Source organism: Nomascus leucogenys, chromosome 4 (genome assembly GCF_006542625.1).
Source record: "Nomascus leucogenys isolate Asia chromosome 4, Asia_NLE_v1, whole genome shotgun sequence".
NCBI classification, from domain to species: domain Eukaryota; kingdom Metazoa; phylum Chordata; class Mammalia; order Primates; family Hylobatidae; genus Nomascus; species Nomascus leucogenys.
This window is the reverse complement of record NC_044384.1, coordinates 64586608-64606314: the sequence shown is the minus strand read 5'-3', so window position 1 is coordinate 64606314 and position 19707 is coordinate 64586608. Positions and strand designations below refer to the sequence as shown.

Below are 19707 nucleotides of genomic sequence, written 5' to 3'. Positions count from 1 at the left end.
TTGAAACCCGCTATTTATATTAAAGATTAAAAAATAAATATGGCTATTAGAAAATGTGTATGATTGGTCATTTTGTCAGGGAGTAGAGAAAACTGGAATGTAATACTCGAAGTAGCCACCAGATCACTGAAGAGATTAAAATAACTTGTTTTGTTTTCATGCTAGTTCAGTAGTATGTGAGGCTTGTATCTGGGAGGATTTGGTGTCATGATGATGTCTTGTAAAAAAGCAGGGCTGATTGATGTCTAGTGTGCATTCTGAAGTGCTAAGGGTCTCCTAGCCCAAAACTAATGCAAGGACCAATGTTCTAGTGGGATTGTGGGAAGAATTCTAGATGTGGGAGCTAAAAGGACACTGTCTTGGAATCCTAAATAATGAAAGAGTGTGCAGCAAGTTAAAAGCAGCGACGAGACAGGGGAAGGGCACTGAATATAATTGGGGCCGATTGGGTGCGATTTCAGTCAAGCAGCATAAATGAAGATCAGAATGGAGAAAAGACATGAATGGACAAAAAAAATGCATGGTATAACTTACATTGGGGACTTTGAAATAAAAAGAGAGAGAAAGCTACCATTTCTTTGTGTGGTGGGAAAACAAGGGTGAGTAAGAACTTGGGCACCTCCCTTCTGAAGTCAGCTCATTGTATAAGATCTCTGAGCCACCAAATCCTCATCAGTAAAATGGGGATAGAAATGCTTTATGGTAAGAAGTCAACAGAAGAACATATAAAACACCTAGAATGTGACCTGGCTTTTAGGTGAGCTGCTCTGGCAACAAGCTACTGGTTTTCTAGAACCAGGAGTGTCGGTTGGCTGGATGCATTATTGCCACATCTTTATTTTAACTCTTAGCCTTCATTAGAAATCTAGTCTCACATTTGAAACTGGCAAGGGGATATTTTACCCAGTTATTCCCCAGTCATCTCAAACTGAATATGTTTAAAAATTTCTTTCATCAATTTCATACTTTCCTCCCTTACCCTAGGACCACTATGTCTTGAGTCACCTGCTTGGGAGACCTGGTCTTCATTTTTTTACACCTTTCTCTTCTCACATTACTCCCTGACAGACACACACCACGGAAATGTCAGGGTCCCCATGGTGGTAACTCCCACTGCCACTTCCTTTCTATCAGATCCCCACCAGTCCTAGCTCTGGCTCTTGCTACCTCCTGCTTGGATTGTTGCGGTAATTATCCCAGCTCACTCTCATTCTGCCTTCCTAACTTCTGCTTCCAGTTCAGTTCTTTTACAGTGCTCCTTTGGTTGTATCACTCCCTGCTGCAAACCTCAAGCCACTTCTGTTTCCTAAAGTGTAAGTGCAAACTCCTTTTGATTTGTATTCAAAGCCCTGTGTTTGTTCTCCTGTATCTAAGTGTTCAGATCTCCTGAGGCCCCAACAGGAAACCTATGGCAACTCTCCCCAATTCCTATGCATGCCTTTAAGTTTGATTTCTCTGTCCGTTGCTCACCCAATTTCTTTCAACTGAAATGCCCTTCCTCCCCTTTCTTCACCTTGAAATCCTGCACTCAAACACCACCTCCCTTGTGATGTTTTTCTCGATAATTCTCAGAAGACATCTCTCTCTCTCATCTTTCCTTCTGTAGCTCTTTGCTCCTTCTGCTCTCGTGGCACTTCTCATGTATTTATTCTTTGCTGTGTTTTACTGATTGGGAGCTGTGACTTCATCCTATTCACCTTTGTATTCCCCAGTAAGTTTTGTCCGGAGTGGGGGCTCCACGGTAACTTGTCACTGAGAGGATGATTGTCTAGAGACATCTGAGGAGAGTTTATGACAGAAGAAGAGAAGAATGTTGTTCCAATCCCATGTCAAGTCAGTATGAGGAAGAAGTAGCCAGGCCTTGATGAGGTCTTTAAAGACAAAGTGGAAAAACAGGCAATTATCTGGAAACTTCAAAAACCACCCTCTACCCACATTGGCCTAATTTCATGGATAATTTATGCCTTGGTAGCTGGAAGAATCTGTAAAATTGACATTATTCATTATAGTGATGAGATTATAGTCATGCGAGCTAGACAGAGCTTTCAAAAGTAGAATAGAATGTGGAAAGTCTAGCTGATAGTGATTGGGCTGAAGGAAAAATTAGATATGCTGGGCAAGACGCCCATAAAGTACTGAATGCATTCCTAAATACATGAGCGAGGCCAGACACCGTGGCTCACACCTGTAATCCCAGCAATTTCAGAGGCTGAGGTGGGATGATCATTTGAGGCCAAAGACCAGCCTGGGCAACAAATTGAGATGCTGCCTCCACAAAAAATTAAAAATTAGCCAGGCATGGTGGCACATGGCTGTAGTCCTAGCTTCTTGAGAGGCTGAGGCAAGAGGATCAGCTGAACCCAGGAGCTGAAGGCTGCAGTGAGCTATGATTGTGTGCCACTGCACTCCAGCCTGTGTGACAGAGCAAGACGCTTTCTTAAAAAAAAAAAAAGTTTATTCATACTTTTAGAAGATTCAATTTCTTATGGTCTCATACTTTTTTTTTTATTAAAAATGAAAACATTGCCCATAATCCCAGCACTTTGGGAGGCTGAGATGGGTGAATCACTAGAGGCCAGGAGTCAGAGGCAAGCCTGGCCAACAAAGTGAAACCCTGACTCCCCGACTCTACTAAAAAATACAAAAATTAGCCTGGTGTGGTGGCTCATGCCTGTGATCCCAGTTACTTGGGAGGCTGAGGCATGAGAATCGCTTGGACCTGGGAGGTAGAGGTTGCAGTGAGCCAAGATCGCACCACTGCAGTCCAGCCTGGGTGGCAGAGTAAGACTGTCTTAAAAAAAAAAAAAAAGAATAAAAAGATAAAGCCATGTCATTCCTCATGTGTATACTATATATTTGGGGTCAGTTGAAGAAATAAATTATTATAAGAAGATGACCAGCTTCCATATTTCAGGAATAAATATGCTTCCAAATTATTGAATATACAATACCCTTCAAATTGAGAGGATAAATTCACCCTCATCAAATAGTTGTAAATAGTCCATTGCTCACTAGGAATGAGCAAAAAGAAAAATAAACAGGCAAGATCAAGTACTGAGGTTTTGAGTAGTTAGGAATTAGATACTTTCACGTCATGTTAGAATTATGTACTGAAACCTCCTGAGTTATGAGAAATTGAATGGCTCTGAATGATCAAGAGCTGCTGTATCTATGTTGCATGGATTTTGACACATGGTATTTATAAAGTTTACACAAATATGTTACAAAATGGAAAAGATGTTGGCTATCCACTGTGTGCAAACATTTGGTCACACGTGTATGATTCATATCAAAATGCTGTTGCATACCCAGCTCATCTGCAGCTTACTAAGCCTCTCTTGGCCTCAGCTTTCTCATTGGCAAATAGAAATAACAGAATTCCCTGCATCACATACAGGATGAAAAAAATTTAATGACGTCAGCTATGTGACTGTAGTTTATGAGTGAAAAATTGGGACCAAATATTTTAGTTACTGGTCTGATAGTTAAAAAAAAAAAAATCAGCATTATGCCCTACAAATCTCTCCATCTCTGTAACTCCTTCAGTATAAAAACAAACATGGAATATTCACAGGAACAAATTCAAGTACAAACAAATGTTTAATCAGAGACTCATATTCACCTTTAAGTAAAAAACATTTCTTTCCCCCTAATAGTCACAGCATTCTGCAGAGCTAAAGAAGGAGACCAGGAGTCTGTGGGAGCAAAGATCATTTTGTGAAGCTAGAGGTCCGATTTAAAAGCAGTTGCTGCCACAGATTAAAACATATTTGCATTCTGCCTAAAATATTCTCTTTGAATATTGGGTGCCTTTTTTAGGTTGCTTTGTGAATAATATGCACAAAATGAAAATGTTAAAAAAAACATGTAGCCTGCAAACCCTAAAGAGCAGAATAAACATGGTGATACAATATAAAATGAGCAAGATTTCCTTACTATTAAGCTCACTGCATACTGGGAGGCATAGCAACTGCTAGACTCACCCTGCTGCAGTTTCAGTACCAGTAGGTACTAGCTGACTATCTGGCGACAAGTCACCTAAGTTTGTTGAGTCTTCATTTCTTCTGCAAAACAAGCTTAGTAATACATATCTAGCAGAGTTGTTATAAGAACAAGAAGTAATACTTAGAAAATAGCTAGCATATCGTAAGTGCCCAAACAAATGTACCAGTATCTTTTTGTCATATAATGCGTATCTTTTTAACATTTAATTCAGTCTGAAAGTCCATATTTAATGGATCACGTTTTACTCTCAACATTTATGTTTCAAGCTCTTCTTGGCCCTGACAATGTTTATTTACTTTTTGATGATTTAAAAAATAAATTGTAGTCCTGAGTATATTTAAATGTAATTTTCCTTTTGCCCTTTTTCATGTTTAAAAAAAAAAAGTAACCAAAGCAAAATGCAGTTAGGAAGATAAACCTGATAATCCTACTGCAAAATGTTTCTGCATTTTGAAATCAAATAGAAATTAATATTTTGTTGATCTATCTCCTCTATATCTGTATCATTCAAACAGAAAAAGTAATGAATATCATATTTAGCCTTGCTTATTCTAAAGTAATCCATGACAAATTAATTTATACTTTTTAATCTTGAAGTGATCTACATTGATCATTTAATTACCAAAATAATTAGGGAAAACTGTTACACTTTCATGTTTTCAAATGGACAGGGATGATCTGCTCTTTTTTTTTCTTTTATGAGACAGGGTCTTGCTCTGTCACCCAGGCTGGAGTGCAGTGGCACAATCACAGCTCACTGCAGCCTCGACCTCCCAGGCCCAAGTGATTCTCCTGCCTCAGCCTCCAGAATAGCTGAGACCACAGGCACATGCCACCATATCCTGCTATTTTTTTTTTTCTTACTTTTGTAGAGATGAGGTCTTGCTGTATTTCCCAGGCTGGTCTGGAACTCCTGGGCTCAAGCAATTCTCCAGCCTTGGCCTCCCAAAGTGCTGGGTTTACAGGCATGAACCTGCTTTGATCTGGTTTTTAAAAGAGCACTTTAATTCATAGTGGATACTGAATTATAGTAACTACACAGCTTAATAACTTTAATAAAACTGTATTTCTTTGACTCTGTCACCACTCACAAAATAGTCATTCTAACCATAGTCAGATTTCTCCCAACTGGGTTTGGGGATCCCTGGAGATCTCTCCCCTGCTTACAAAACTGAATCCTCTCTGAGCCACTTAGACTAAGCAATTTTTACTTGCTCCGATTTTGGCCACTATAGTGACACCTAACATCAAATATCTCAAAGGATGCTACTAAACCCATTGTGGCCAGCACCCAGCAGAGAGTCACTAGGACTGCCGGGAAGTGAGTAATGGTGTTCTCCTGCTTCCCTGAGGTCTGGAGGCGATAGAGGTTCTGGACCATTGACACCTGTGGCCTCATGAGGTCCACCTGGCACATGTAAATGTTTAGATAAGGGTTACCAACTTGTAAGCTCAAGAAATTTTTAAAATGTATCAAATAGGCAATGGGGAACCATTGAAGAATCATATTGCAAAGGAGTAATATGGGGAGATCAGATAGGGAAAGGCTACTCTGACTATGAGTGGGGAAAGTTTGATGGCCTAAGAGTACAGAAAACCTTAGCGCCAAGGTTTGTACCTTGATTTCCTTTTCTCTTTACCTGGGTTCTTTCCCAAAAGACTCCTTACTTTTTCTCTAATAGTTAGATATTGGAATATCAAAAGCTAAAAATATATAGATCTTATTTTTAAAAAGGTCAGATGGCATATTTTTAAAAGATCGGATGATGTAGATACTTTTCTCTCACAAAATGTATGAGCCCTGGGGAATATTGTCATGTTACAACATCATCTACATTATTATAAAGGATGAGTAATTTGTACTATTCTTAGCTATTATTTGCTTCCTTTGAAAACATATTTTAGATAGAAGAGAATTAGGTAATGCAACAGTGAGTAATGTGACTGAAGTGTACATGTGACCCAGTTGCCAAACCTTTTCACTAAGTGAAAAAGTATCATGACGTTTTGTTTTGTGTCTGGTACTTTAATAGATGAGTATACTCTTTCCTTTCAGGTTACTCCACATGTGTTTTTCTGTAAGTGTAACATTGGTCTCTGTAGTATACAGTTAGAACATAACTAACTGTGTTTCAGGAAAAGTAAGCAGCAATGTCATTTTCCAGATTGTGGGTTCATCCTCACTTAATTTCCCTAGATAATAGTTTATTCGTCTTTGTGATAGAGTTACAGCTGCTTCAGCTTTCAAATCTACAATCCTGAAGCATTGTCATAGATTAAAAACCTTTTTTTTTTAAACTTGATAACATAGCATACACTTCATGATTGTTTTCATAGCTCAGGGTTGTTGAAACACAATTTTGACATGAAAAAATGAAAATATCACTTTACACAGGTTTTGCTATGGAAAAATACTAAAGAATTCTTTAATAATAATATTGTTATTGTTAGCTCAGGTAATATAGTTTTTCACCTCTGGATAATTGATCACATTGATCTGATAACAATTAATCTATTGCTTTTCTGAATTAACTCAGTACTTTCACTGTTTACCATGTTACCTAGAATCTCATTTTATTATTTTCCTTTCCTTTTACGCATCATCATGGATTTGGATGAATTCAAAGAGGTTCTGGGTAATCTTTTCAAAGCATAACAAGAGGATTTATCTAGATGGCTCCATTAAAATAAATAAAAATGATAGTACATGGCTAAAGTGTAGTACATCTCTTAAAAACACTTTCTCCTGGCCTCCATTTGGCATAAGGAAAGGGGGTGTTTGTTACATTTGATTAGCTGTTAGTCTAGAGAAAGATAAAAGTCCACTAGACCTGGCTGGAATGTAGCAACTGGCACATTCCTGCCTGACTCTGACCTGCTTATATAATGCTTCAAGGAACAGCTGAGCTGAATCATGAATAGCTGAATGGTTTTCTGTGGAAGGTGCAGTTAACTTGGTATCTGGAAATGAGTTGATATGGGAAAAAGTGTCTGACCCACAAAATTATTTCTCTGACTAATAGTATAATGTTAGTAAGACTAAGGAAAAGGATTGATAATAGAAAAAAACATAAAAAAGAAAAGAGCCATTTTCATACATTAGACTTCGCTGGGCTGCATGTGGATGGAAGTGAGTGCACTGTACCAGGGACTCAACAGAACAAGTTGCACTGTGTTCACAAAAATCTAATCAGAGTGAAGTGTGCTTTTCTTCTTTTCTGCCCATTGCTTCTAAACTTCATCCTAACCCCCACCTTCCCCGCCCCCACCTAAACCTCTCTTAATAGTCAAGAGCCCCATTCTTGTGGAGTTGTCCTTGTATTATACATACATCACATAGTAGGCGTTCAGTAGATACAAATCATTACAGTGTGGTGTTGTAAAATAGAAATTAGAACACATAATAATTGTATTTTCTAAAAAGTTTTAGTGGCTGAGTTAACTAGAGTAATATTTTAAACATATCTTATTTAACACCAAATACCCTGTTTGGTGTTAAAAGTGTAATCAAACTGTATATTGAAGTTACAGGGAGAGGTTCAATAGGAACCTATTACACCTTTAACACCAAACAGGATGTTTGTGAGCACATCCATTCTACTAGGACTGAAAATACCAAGTTCTGTTCTAAAAACATTATTTTTTTGATGGTGGGGTGGTTTTGCTGTTGTAGAGACAAGATAAATTTGTCTGTATGGGGTTGCTTGTTGGAGATTTATGGTGTAGTTTTTTACCACTGTTTGTTGACTTTCGTCTGTTCACAAAGATACACATTGAATTCAGAAATTTGTTTTCCACCATTGACCTACTAAAGTATCAATTTGCACATAATATGAGAAGGAGCATCAAAGATGTGGGGAAGCCAAGGTCAATGACCTCCAAATGTTTAGAAGCCTTTTATTTTTCCACTGAAATCCCATGGGGGAGAAACTTGGTCTCAGTTCTGTGTGCTCTTTAGACGTAGGTTGAGCAATGTTGCTAAGCTGTTCTCCTTCTTTAGTCCATGGTCTTACCTTAACTTTTTTACATTTCCTGCATAAGGAATGCATGTTTATCTCATATTTTGGGAGGTATTGGCACTCTATTTCTGAATATTTTTCAAAGCAGAAGACAAGCAATGATCAAAGAGTAGTTTATGAATGTTGTAGATTTTGTTTCTAAGAGCATAGGAATGCTTCTTTTCTTCAGTCTCTGGCTTTTTTAGCCTTAGGGTGAAAAGACTAGAGTGATAAAAGCAGAGACCTACTTTATGAATATAGGCATTCCCCGTTTTACAGCTGAGTCATTTTTTGAAAAGTGTATTTGTAAGTAGTTGTTTGGAATTTTGAATTATTTGCCTGGAAAGAAGATATTAAAAATTATGTTTATGTTTCCAGGCTAGTCCAGACAACTATATTGAACCTATGTTATGAGCAGATTTTGGAACTGCAGTGTTAATATCACTTATGGGACCTTGGAACAGGAAGCCAAATGGAACCTCCCTAGATGGATAGCCTACGGTGAAAATTTTTGGATGAATGTATAGTGCTTTGCAACTTCCTTCCTGAATCCCTCATCTGTCTTCTAGTGCTCATTTCTTTGGACATACTATCCTAAGTCAAACTGTTTTGCTCATAGTTAGGTTTTCTTAGTTTCCAAAATATACTCCTTTCTCCCAATTTATTACATTATCTTTCTCAAATAAAACTACCATGTTTTTGTTCTTCTGATCAAGTCATAGATAGGAAAGTAGTGTGATTGAATTAATTATATTTGCAGAAAGGATTGATGACCCTATAATCCTTCCTTGTTATTTGCATTTAAAAAATAGAATGACTTGTAACTCAAATCAAATACAGGTTGTTGTATTTTCTTCAGTTTGATATTCATTTATCATCTTTTATAAGCAAGGTACTGTTACACTATGAGAATTTAAATGTGAATAAAATATGATGCTATCATCTTATAGGGAGGCAAGTATATAAAAACAATATAAAGTGTGATAATGATGAATGGCAAAAGAGAATTTTATGAAAATACCAAATCTTATACATCACTGGAGGGAAGAATGTAAATTGATACAATAATATTGAAAAACTGGCATTGTCTTTTAAAGATATGCATACTGTCCAACACAAGAGTTTTATATTTCATTATATATTATAGATAAACTCTTGCATGTGCACACCAAGAAATGTTTCAAAGTTATCCATAATACCAAGAAATTGGAAACAACACAAATGTCTATGGACAAGAGAAGATAACTGAAGTATGGCATGTTCACTAAATGAGATACCATACAACTGCAAAAATGAACCATAGCTATCAACCAACCACATGATGAATCTTTAATATTGTTGATTTTTTTACATTGCAGAAGATTACATGATATAATAGAATTTGTATAAGGCTCAGAAACTGAAAAATGTAACAATATTGTTTAGGAAAATGTGCAGGAAGGCAGGAGGACTGCAGAGTAGAGGCAACCACATTGGTGACATTCTCGTCATTAAGTGAGAGTTCACAGGTGTTCATTTTGTTATTATGCTTCATCTCTTACATATGTATATGTATTGTAAGCAGTTGTTTGGAATTTTGAATAAAATAAAAACCTAAAGAGTTTTTATTATGCAATATTATTTATATAATATATATGCATGTGGATATAATATATATAATATTGCATAATAAAAACACTTGTATTGCATCATAAAAACACTTTAGGTGCATTTTTTTAGTGATCGCTCCAGTTCTGGGGAATCATCAAAGAGGAAGCAGTTGATTTTGACTGGGAGACTGGGAAGGATTCACAAGGGAGGCTGAGTTCACCCTGGACTTGAAGGAGAAGTATGGTTGTAGGGGTCAGGAAATGTTGAGTGCTGGAAAGTGGAGAAAGAGTGCAGCAGGCATACACGTAGTAGGCTTGAGATGTAGAACAGTTGGAATGATTCACGGGCGGGCTGTGCAGGAGTGGGGGTAACAGCTGAATTTGGGAGAGGTGAGGGAAGGGTGGTGCTGTCATTGTTCTATATTTCTGTGGAAGGCAACTATAATCCTCCTGCAAAACCCATGAGATTAGCAAGGGAGATTGCTGAGAATGAAAGGAGTGGTGCCTGGAGAAATCCAGGGAAACCAGAAGAGAACAGAAGACCTTCCTTCTGGAAGACCACCAGAAGGAAGGGTTGAGGTGCTGGAGGAGAACCTGAGGGCACAGAACTAGGACGTCCCAGTTGGAGGGGATTTCAGGCCTGTGGAAGGTGGGATTTCAGGCCTGTGGAAGGTGGGATTTCATAATATAGATAGGGGTTGTCCTTCAAGAAAAAAGGAATACTAAAAAGCCATGCTCTCTTTCTATTTCTCTCTCTGTGTTAAAAATTTTCTTTTTGTATGCGTATAGATCACAGTTACCTAAAAGTAAAACAGCTTTTGGGTGACTTATTGTGATAGAAGAAAAAGAAGAGACAGAGAAAAAGAACTATCATTTACTGAGGGCCTACTATGTGCCAATATTCTGCCCTGAGGGCTGGAAATATCTTCATTTCTGGCCTTTCCCACAACTTCTGGAGTGTCTAATGTTAAGAGATAAAAACAATCACACGCTTTATTTTTAAATGTACGGTGATGTTATTTTTGTATAGTCACCCTCTAGTGTTCTCAAATAGTAGGTCTTACTCATTCTAAGTAGTTTTTTTGTACCCATTAGCCATCCCCACCTCCCCCATGTATCAAAACATCTCATATACCCAGTAAATGTGTACATCTTCTATGTACCCACAAAAATTAAAAATTAAAATAAAGAGATAAAACCAAGGTTTACAGAGGGTGAGTCACTCACCCAAGCCAAAGTCGATTCATAAAAGACAGACTACCTCTGTGAAATCACAGTTTCTCTCCTTGCTCCATGCTTCTCAAAAAAAAGGAGAAGAAAAAGGAAAATATAAGAAGCAGTTTTTAAAAAAAGTCTAAATTAGATACACTGAGAAGTTCAATTTTGTGCTTTTTTTTTTGCTCTGATCTCTTTAGCATTTTTAAAGCTCAGTTCTTTTCTCTTGATGTTTAACCATCTTAGTCTTGATGGGAGGTTCTAACACCTTATCGGTTGCTTCCTTTGGGGTGTCCACTCAGTTAGCTATGTTCTAGCAGGTGTCTCTGGGTAATGTACTTAAATAAAATTTTTGCTGTAACTAGCCTTGTCCCCTGGCCATGTTCATACTCTCTTCACACACATAACCTGACCCTGACATAGCTACAGATTTGTCTTTTCTCACTGATTTTACTAATGTATAATTATTTTCTTTTTATTAAAATCATAATCATGCTTTTAGTTGCTATTCCTGGAAACTGCATATTAAAATAATTATTTTTGTCTTGCTGACACTAAAGTTACAACTCATACATTTCATAATCATAGTGCATTAATGTTAACTCCATACTTTCCTGCCTCTGGCTTCTCAGTGAAGCTGGAAGTGGGTTTTTTCCTAAGAATTAGGGGAGTACAGAAGGAGTGTGAGAATGGATAAAGTTTGCAACAACTTCAGAGGGCAGAGGTACAAAAGAGCCAATGAGGGAGCACAAAGAGGATTTCTAAAGCAGCAGAGAAGGCCTTCAGGAGGTTAGAAAAACCCATCTCTTGTAGAAGTGGCCATCAGCATGGCTCCATTTCCTCCTGCTTTGCGGAGAGACTCCAGAGCAGGAGTGAGACCCTAATTCTGATTCTACTTGAATGTGGGAGGTATTGGGAGACAAAAGAAGCTCATCTATAAACATTTTCCATGAATCAATCAGAAACTTGGGTTTTAAAGGCAAGTGCAATTGAGATATGCATCTGATCATGTAAGGGAAGTTATTCATTTTGAAAACAATTCTGAGATTCATTATAAGTTGAAGATTTATGAATCAAAGTGGTGGAAAAGTAAGGTGAACAATTAATAATTCTGTACAACTATTGCATACAGAGAAAGGGACTATAATTCTGGCCTCCTACACCTGTGGACTATTCCAACATTGCTCTTGGGTAAAGACCAGAATTCTTCCCTTGGCCACATGGTTTGCTCCCATCCATTTCTGCAGCCTCATCTTGTATCATTTGCCCTTCTGCTGTGTGTTCTAGATTAATAGTTCTCAACTGTTTTGGTCTCAGGACCACTATACATCCTCAAAGATGACTGAAGACTGCAAAGAACTTTTTATACATGTTATCTATTGATATTTACTGCCTCAGAAATTACAACTGAGAACGTTTTGATATTTATTTTTAATTCACTTAAAAATAACAATAATAAGTCCATTTCATGTTAACATAAATATTTTTATGAAGGTTAACTGTGTTTCCCAAAGCAAAAATAGCTTTGGGTAAAGACTGTCATTGCAAATCTATTTAATATCTGGCTTAGCAGAACAGAGTGGATTCTCATGTCTACTCCTGCATTAGAAACTGAGGGTGAGATATCACACATCATGTAGCTTGTAGAAATTTCTACTCTAAGCTCATGGGAGAATGAAAGTGAAAAGGCAAATAAGGTCTTAGTATAACCAGGAAAGTGACTTTGACTTCAGGGGTCCCTGAAAGGATCCTGGGGACTTCCCAGTCCCTGGCTCCTACTTCAAGAATCATCAACCCTAAACCCATGGGCCTTTGTTTGGTTGGAGGGGTCAATAGGGTGACTGATGGGGATAATGGGAAATAGGGCTAGGAATTTAGGTTGAGACTATAGCATACCTTGTTGCATTTGGACATTCCTCATCTCCTGAGAAGGAACTGAGCATTACTGCCGAGAGGCAGACAACAGTTGGAGATGTTCAAAAGTTCACTCTGAATTGACATGGCTTTGTGTTTCTCAAAGGTCTTTTACGGGCATCATTTTTGTTACTGTAACTCTATAAAAAAGCCAGGACATTTATTATTTTCTTTCTTCCCTCAAGAAAACAAATGTCTAGTGGCTTGGTCAAGGTCACCAACTTCCTTAAGAGATGACTGAACTCCTGCCTCATACTTCCTAAGTCCCTCCTCTCTGCAAGTGTGTCCTCTCACTCAAAGATCAACTCACCATAAAAAAGACCCATGGATGCCAGGGACTAGTGATGAAATGTACAGGCAGAAATTGTTTGGAAACATGCCGGGCACGGTGGCTCATGCCTGTAATCCCAGCACTTTGGGAGGCTGAGGCGGATAATCACTTGAGGACATGAGTTTGAGACCAGCCTGGCCAACATGGTGAAACCTCGTCTCTACTAAAAATACAAAAATTAGCTGGGTGTGGTGGTGCACACCTGTAGTCCCAGCTACTCAGGAGACTGAGGCACGAGAATTGTTTGAACCCTGGAGGTGGAGATTACAGTGAGCCAAGATTGTGCCACTGCACTCTAGTCTGGGCAACAGAATGAGACTCCGTCTCAAAAAACAAAGCAAAAATGTGTTTGAAAACAGATATTTATGCTTACCTCCATGACAGTAACTCATTTATGCACCAATATATACCCTTTTTTTCTGCATCTTTAGCAAGTAAAAATAGTTAATTACAAGAGAGGATCAACTGCTCTTCCTGGGTGCTCTTCGGCCAATACAAATACAGTCTGCACATTCACCATTCATTATCAGGACTAAGGAGAGTAGGTTAGAAACAAAATGCTATCCGAAGCTCAAGTTGTTAAACTTTAAAATATTCAAAGGACATCAAGAACACCTTGCATGGATGCTTTTCCAGGATTCGCATAGAACGGGGATGCCACAGGCAAGGACAGATCCCCTGAGGGCTGTGGAATGAGTGGGGACAGCCCCGCCCATCTCTGGTCTTGGTAGGCATTTCTGTCATGATTTCTTCCAGTGTCTTTCAGGCATCTACTCTCATCCTACTATCTGCTGAGAATAAGACAACATTTCTTGAATTAATGCTAGGCAGCTTTTTATTCTGTTACAAATTGTAGTCTTTTAACACTTTACACCAACTGTTGACTTCCATTCATTCTTTCCTCTCAAGATTGGGTCTACACAGGGTGGCCAAATAGTTCCAAAAACATTCTGATAGTAGTGCTTTTTTTTTTTTTTGCCCTAATTGTGGCAAAATACACGTGTCATAAAATTTACCATCTTAACTATTTTAAGTGTACAGTTCAGTAGAATTACATGTGTATATATTTTTATGGATTGAGAACTTAACAATTTATTTATTTATTTTAGATACAGGCTTTTGCTCTGTCACCCAGGCTGGAGTACAGTGGTGTGATCATGGCTCACTGCAGTCTCAAAATCCTGGGCTCAAGTGATCCTCACACATCAGCTTCCCAAGTACAGGAAGTACCCTGTCTCTACTAAAGTACAGGTGTACTACAGGTGCACACCACCATGCCTGGCTAATTTTTAAAAATTTTTTGTAGAGACAGTGTCTTACTATGTTGCTCAGGCTGGTCTCAAACTCCTGGGCTCATGTGATCCTCCCACCTCAGCCTCCTAAAATGTTGGGATTACAGGTGTGAGCCACTGCACCTGGCCAAATTTTATTTATTGTGCTACCCTCTAATGAAGCTTTTCTTGGTATGCATGTCATAAAAGTTCAAAATAAATAGTCTTGGCCTCATTAGTTTATGTTGTTTTATGACTAATCTCCGGAACTTACTTCATCTTGCGAAACTGAAACTCTACACATTAACCAACAGCTCTCCATTTTCCTTTCCCACAGCCTCTGGCAACCACCATTCCACTTTTTGTCTGTATGAATTTTACTACTCTGTATACCTCATATAAGTGTCTGACTTGTTTCACTTAGCATAGTGTCTTCAAGCTTCATCCATTCTGTTGCATGTGTCAGTATGTCCTTCCTTTTGAAGGCTGAGTAATACTCCGTTGTACGTACATACCACATTTTGTTTGTCCACTCATCCATCAATGGACACATGTAGTTTCTACCTTTTGACTATTACAAATAATTCTACTGTGTACATGTGCATGCAAATACTTCTTTGAGACCCTGCTTTCAGTTCTTTTGAGTTGACAGTAGCATTTGATGGAACTGATTGGTAGTGTACATCTGTAAGAAAGAGGCCCAGGAGGCCTGAGTGGACCTGAGAATCACAGAATTCCTCCAGCATGACCTTGACAAAGCCTGGTTTTCCAAGGTGTCTGCTCATGTGGAAAGCTTATGACAGATGAGCTATTTTACATGAAAGCTCAGTTTGGGAGTTCTATCTACTTGAAAATATGTTTTATGTGATTATATGCTGCAAAATTTCTTCCCTGATAGAGCAATTATCATGGCTTGTAAGATTAAAAAACAATGCATCCTAGAAATTTAATGACATGTTAATTATTTTTCCTGGGCCTCTATAAAAAGATAATAATAACATTTCTTTTTGGTATCTTCTTTGAAGAATGCAAATTCTATTCTGTGGTTCTGACTGGTGGCACAACTAAACTGGGTTATAATTTATATTCTTTGTGAGTGTGCAATTAGAATTGTTTTAGTCAAATGCTTGGTGGAATGTGTCAATCACTGTACTAGATTTTCTGATTATTATTTTGAGTCAGCCTAAGTCTATACCTTGCAGAAGTACCCCCATCCCCATTCTAGTCCAGACTTGCTTTACTTTTATGATCCTATATGTTTATACAAATCTTTCATATTATTTTTCTGGAAACATCTATTGCATATTCAAATGTGGTTTGGGTGTATATCTCTTATTTGCAACTGTTAATGAAAATGTTAATGAGAGATCACTTTGGATGTCTCATGAATTATCTACATTGTTTTTCTACAGAAACTTTCTCCTTAACTCCCACTGTATTGGCAGTGGGGTGGCTTCTAGAAAGGAGGGAAGTGTCATTATCATGCTCAGAATGGGATAAGGTAGCACCAGTTGTTGAACTATGTCTAAAGTATTTTTTTCTCTCTCTTTTTTGCTCACCCTTCTTGTCTCACTTGGAACATGGAATATGGACCTGCCAATCATCTGGAAATACATTACGTTTGCATGCTGGGACGTGGATAATGTGGGTGAGTCCTGAAATCTCTATTTAAGCTGTTGACTTCTCTCTTTGTTTGGGGAAGAAGAAAACTGTCAGATGAATTGTTTGATGGGAAACTATCTTCAGCATCCCAGCGCCTGTGAGCACACAGCCCAGGCACCTCCAGTTAGACTCAGTCCTCCTGCATCAGACAGGGAAAACTCCTGAGGTGTCCTCGGCAGCACCCAAACTCAAATGAAACGAAGATGAATCATGTTCAATGGCAAAAGTTGCTATTTAGACTTTAGCTGTTGTTTTTCTTTTGGGTTTATACCACATTTAATAATGCTTCTTTATGACAAAGCAACTTGAAAATATCCCACGTCTTGACACTGTGTTTTCTAAGACTATTGTTCAGTTGTTTCTATAAATCACACACCTCTCATCTTCATATTTACCATTTACAACAGATGCACATGTATGTATTTTTGTGATACTGAAATTGTTTCTAATATAAGTGCATTGGAAATTGTACGTTGTTGATGTGTTGATATAAAATGAGTCATGCATCTTGACATGACTTCCCTGCTCAATTAGTCCTTAGTAGGTGATGTCAAAACTCAAAATAGCAAAACTGTTAAATATTAAACTCTAACTTCGTTCTTCCAAATCTGAGCAATAATGATGTACTGGACCCTCCATGGTTTTGCATGCAGGGCCAGGCCTGGGAAGGAGGGTTGTGGTCTGCTGGTAGGTTTCTTGCTAAGGAATGCAGAATAGACAACAGGAAGATTTTGAATACAAAAAAATGTTTTTCAATACATATTTTTCTAGTTCTCAAGGATGTGGTAAGAAAGAGTCTAGGTAAAGCGTTTGATTGGTATGATATTATAGAAGAGGCTGGTCTAGGATGATCTTCTATACTTTTCTTAAAGGGTTTAGCATGGCTGATTTAAAAAGAGAAATAAGTTGAGGCATACCTCCATAGGAAAATTATTGTCTTGATTATCAGTTACAGTTTCTTCCTGAGTCTCTGTCTCAATAAATTTGAAACTGCCATGTCACTGTCTTAGCCGGTGGAGGTAGCAGGATTTCACTTGCTTGGAGCAAACACATTTGTTGTTGCAATCTGTTATTTCTGAAATTTCTAAAAATGTATTGAATGTTAGCAAGAAATTTGGCATTGGTGTTTGTAAGATTTTCTATTCTGGTGTAAGTAATTTGGGAATCTTTATCTTAGATGATTTAGTTTCCCATAAATATCCTTAGGAATATGTGTCATTTGAGTTTAATCTGTTGAGCCGTGAGCTGTTGATTTGACACAATTATCACCTAATCAGCTGTTTTGCTTATTGAGTTATGTTATGATTCTTTAGTTCCACATCTAAAAATCTCCCTTTGGGATTCACATGGTGTGTTTTCTTCTGTGTGCACTTTTGGGTCTTCTCATCTCCCTTCTCCTCTTAGGAAACAATAAGTACCTGGTTATTTACCCTAAAAAAATCTAATTTTCTCTTCCAGTAATAATTGGTAGCCAGAGCCTACCCCCTTTAAATTGATTATGAGCCAGGTCTTGTGAATTTTCTGTCTGTCTGGGACCTTGAAAGCCTTCTGAAGGTAACACTTTATTTCTGAGATGCTCAGGAAATCCTCAGAAATCTCTCATCCTAAAAATAGTGAAGTGCAAGAACAGCAGGGTTTTACTCAATTATTTTCTCCTCCCCAACTCTGTTGCAGTGTATGATGTGCATGTTCATGTGCCTCTCCCTCTCCTTCTCCAGCCTCTTTCTGTTGAGGGGTCTTCTCATTTGGGGATTGTTTGGTTTTCTTATTTGTTTTTGTTGCATGCATAGGTTGCTGGCTGTATGGCCTAACGCCTACTGGTTTGGTCAGTAAGGGATTGCTTTCTTAACAACAACAACAACGCATCTGGTGTGCCCGTCACACTGCCATGGCTTACTTTCTGGGATGCACAGAGTCGCAGCATCCTCACCACCTTCCTTCCACCACCATCCCCATTGCTTTGTCTCCACCAGGCACTCAATTATGGACTTTGCAGGAGTCTCATCTAATTTTCCTACAACCTGATGATACAAGAACCTTTCATTGTCTAATATTGTGGATGAACAGACCAGCACAGCTAAATCTGCCAGAGGCCACTGAGCAGTAGAAGAAGGGGTCTGTTTTTCATCCAGGAGTCTGATTCTGGAGTCGTATCCATTGAAATATTTTCACCAGAAGCATTTCCTTTTAGCCGGTTTAACATACTTTTGGGCTCTCCTAGACCTTCAAAGGTAGAATTTTGGTGCGTCGCAGATAATGTTTTGCCATGCACATCTGAATTTGTCTTTTATCTGGCAGTTACATAAAGTTCTTTCATGAGTCAAAACTGAGAGTCCCATGGTGGCAAGGTTGGGGAACAGGAGGGATTATATGGAACAAATATATGATATTTCTGTCTCTAGATAAGTGAAGAACTTTGCACCTGATGGTATAAACATATTTTAATGGAATGGATGGTAACCTAGGAGTAAAAATCAAACAGAATCTCTTTTCTAACTCCAGGCAAACCTTTGTACCTACAAATTTTACTTAGATTTTCTGCTCTTGTTATTGAGTGTTAGGGCTTAAAAATCTAATTGTGAGTCTGTCACTAATAGGTAATTTCCTGCTTTATTAGTCAGGGTAATAAGGCCTTTCTCAAAAGCAGAGGGACATGAAAAGCAGAGAGTTATCTTGGTCAGCTCGTCTTCCTTGCCTCTTTCAAGGAACTCGACTGTCAAGTGTAGGCACTCATAGAGCCTCAACGTGGAAGGGCTCAGCCAGAATGAGGCTGTTTTCTATCACCCGACACTGGGCAGATCCTCATCATCTCTTTCCTGAGTTTTGTGACAGCTTGCTGAAGACTTCTCCCAAAACATCTTTATCCCATCCTCTATCTGACTCGAGAGACAGGTCCAAGCTATAACTCTGACCACGCCTCACTCTTGCTTTCAACACACCAGTGGCTCCATATGGCTTCTAGTAGTGCCTCTCCACTCTAGTATTGAACAACCTGGTGAATATTGATCATGTGTGGGTGTCACAAGTAATGTGTTACTAATAATAAATCTGGTACTACAGTTTAAAAATTATTTTTAAGTAAAATAGACTGGATTCAAGTTTACCATGATAGCAACATTATTCACACTTTTATTCCTGTATTATTTCTGTGTAGGGGGTTAAGGGAGAGAGAGTGAGAGAGAGAGAGAGAGAGAAAGAGAGAGAATGACGCCATGGCTAGGCAGGTGTTAGGGACTGTGTAAATTCATCTGCCTTGCTTATTTATCCCATTTCCTAATGGTTTCTGGTACACAGCTAATAATTGAGGTCCTCAAGAGCCTCTGTAGTACTTGTGAGTTATGGTTTTTGCAGTTATTAATTTTGTCTAGTAATTTTACTGATGGACAATTTCTAGATAAGAAGGAAGGCAAGGATAGATGAAGAAAGCTCAAATATTTATATTGTATTAATGATGCTATGAACATTCTTACTTATGACAAATAGTTATGACCACCGAATAAATAGAAAAATGATACTAAAATTAAAATGTGCAAGAAGATAAGTCATATGAACAAAGGGTTAAAGTCTGTACATTTCATTTATTTCAGTAATAATAAGTAACATATATAATCATCAATAGTACACGGTTGTTTGCCTTTTAATATTATCTATGTAAGGGAGGCCTAAACAAAAAGAATGATTCTTTTTTTCAAAATAGAATGAGACGTTCAAAAAATTTTATG

General features: G+C 38.1%; 1 protein-coding gene across 19 annotated transcripts in view; it reads left to right on the top strand.

The window, feature by feature from the left end:
* Positions 1-19707, top strand: part of EPB41L3 (erythrocyte membrane protein band 4.1 like 3) — a 240164-nt gene that overhangs the window by 4236 nt on the left and 216221 nt on the right. For 3 of the 19 annotated variants that reach the window (XM_030810708.1, XM_030810706.1, XM_030810707.1), the window contains exon 1: positions 15674-15971. The exons of 1 other annotated variant lie outside the window; for it this stretch is intronic. In XM_030810708.1, the coding sequence (XP_030666568.1) occupies positions 15845-15971 (127 nt within the window). In that variant the 5' untranslated portion in view covers positions 15674-15844. Of the gene's footprint in view, positions 1-15669; positions 15972-19707 lie in introns of those variants that run through there. 15 more of the 19 variants (XM_030810714.1, XM_030810717.1, XM_030810721.1 and 12 more) reach the window with 13 other exon arrangements.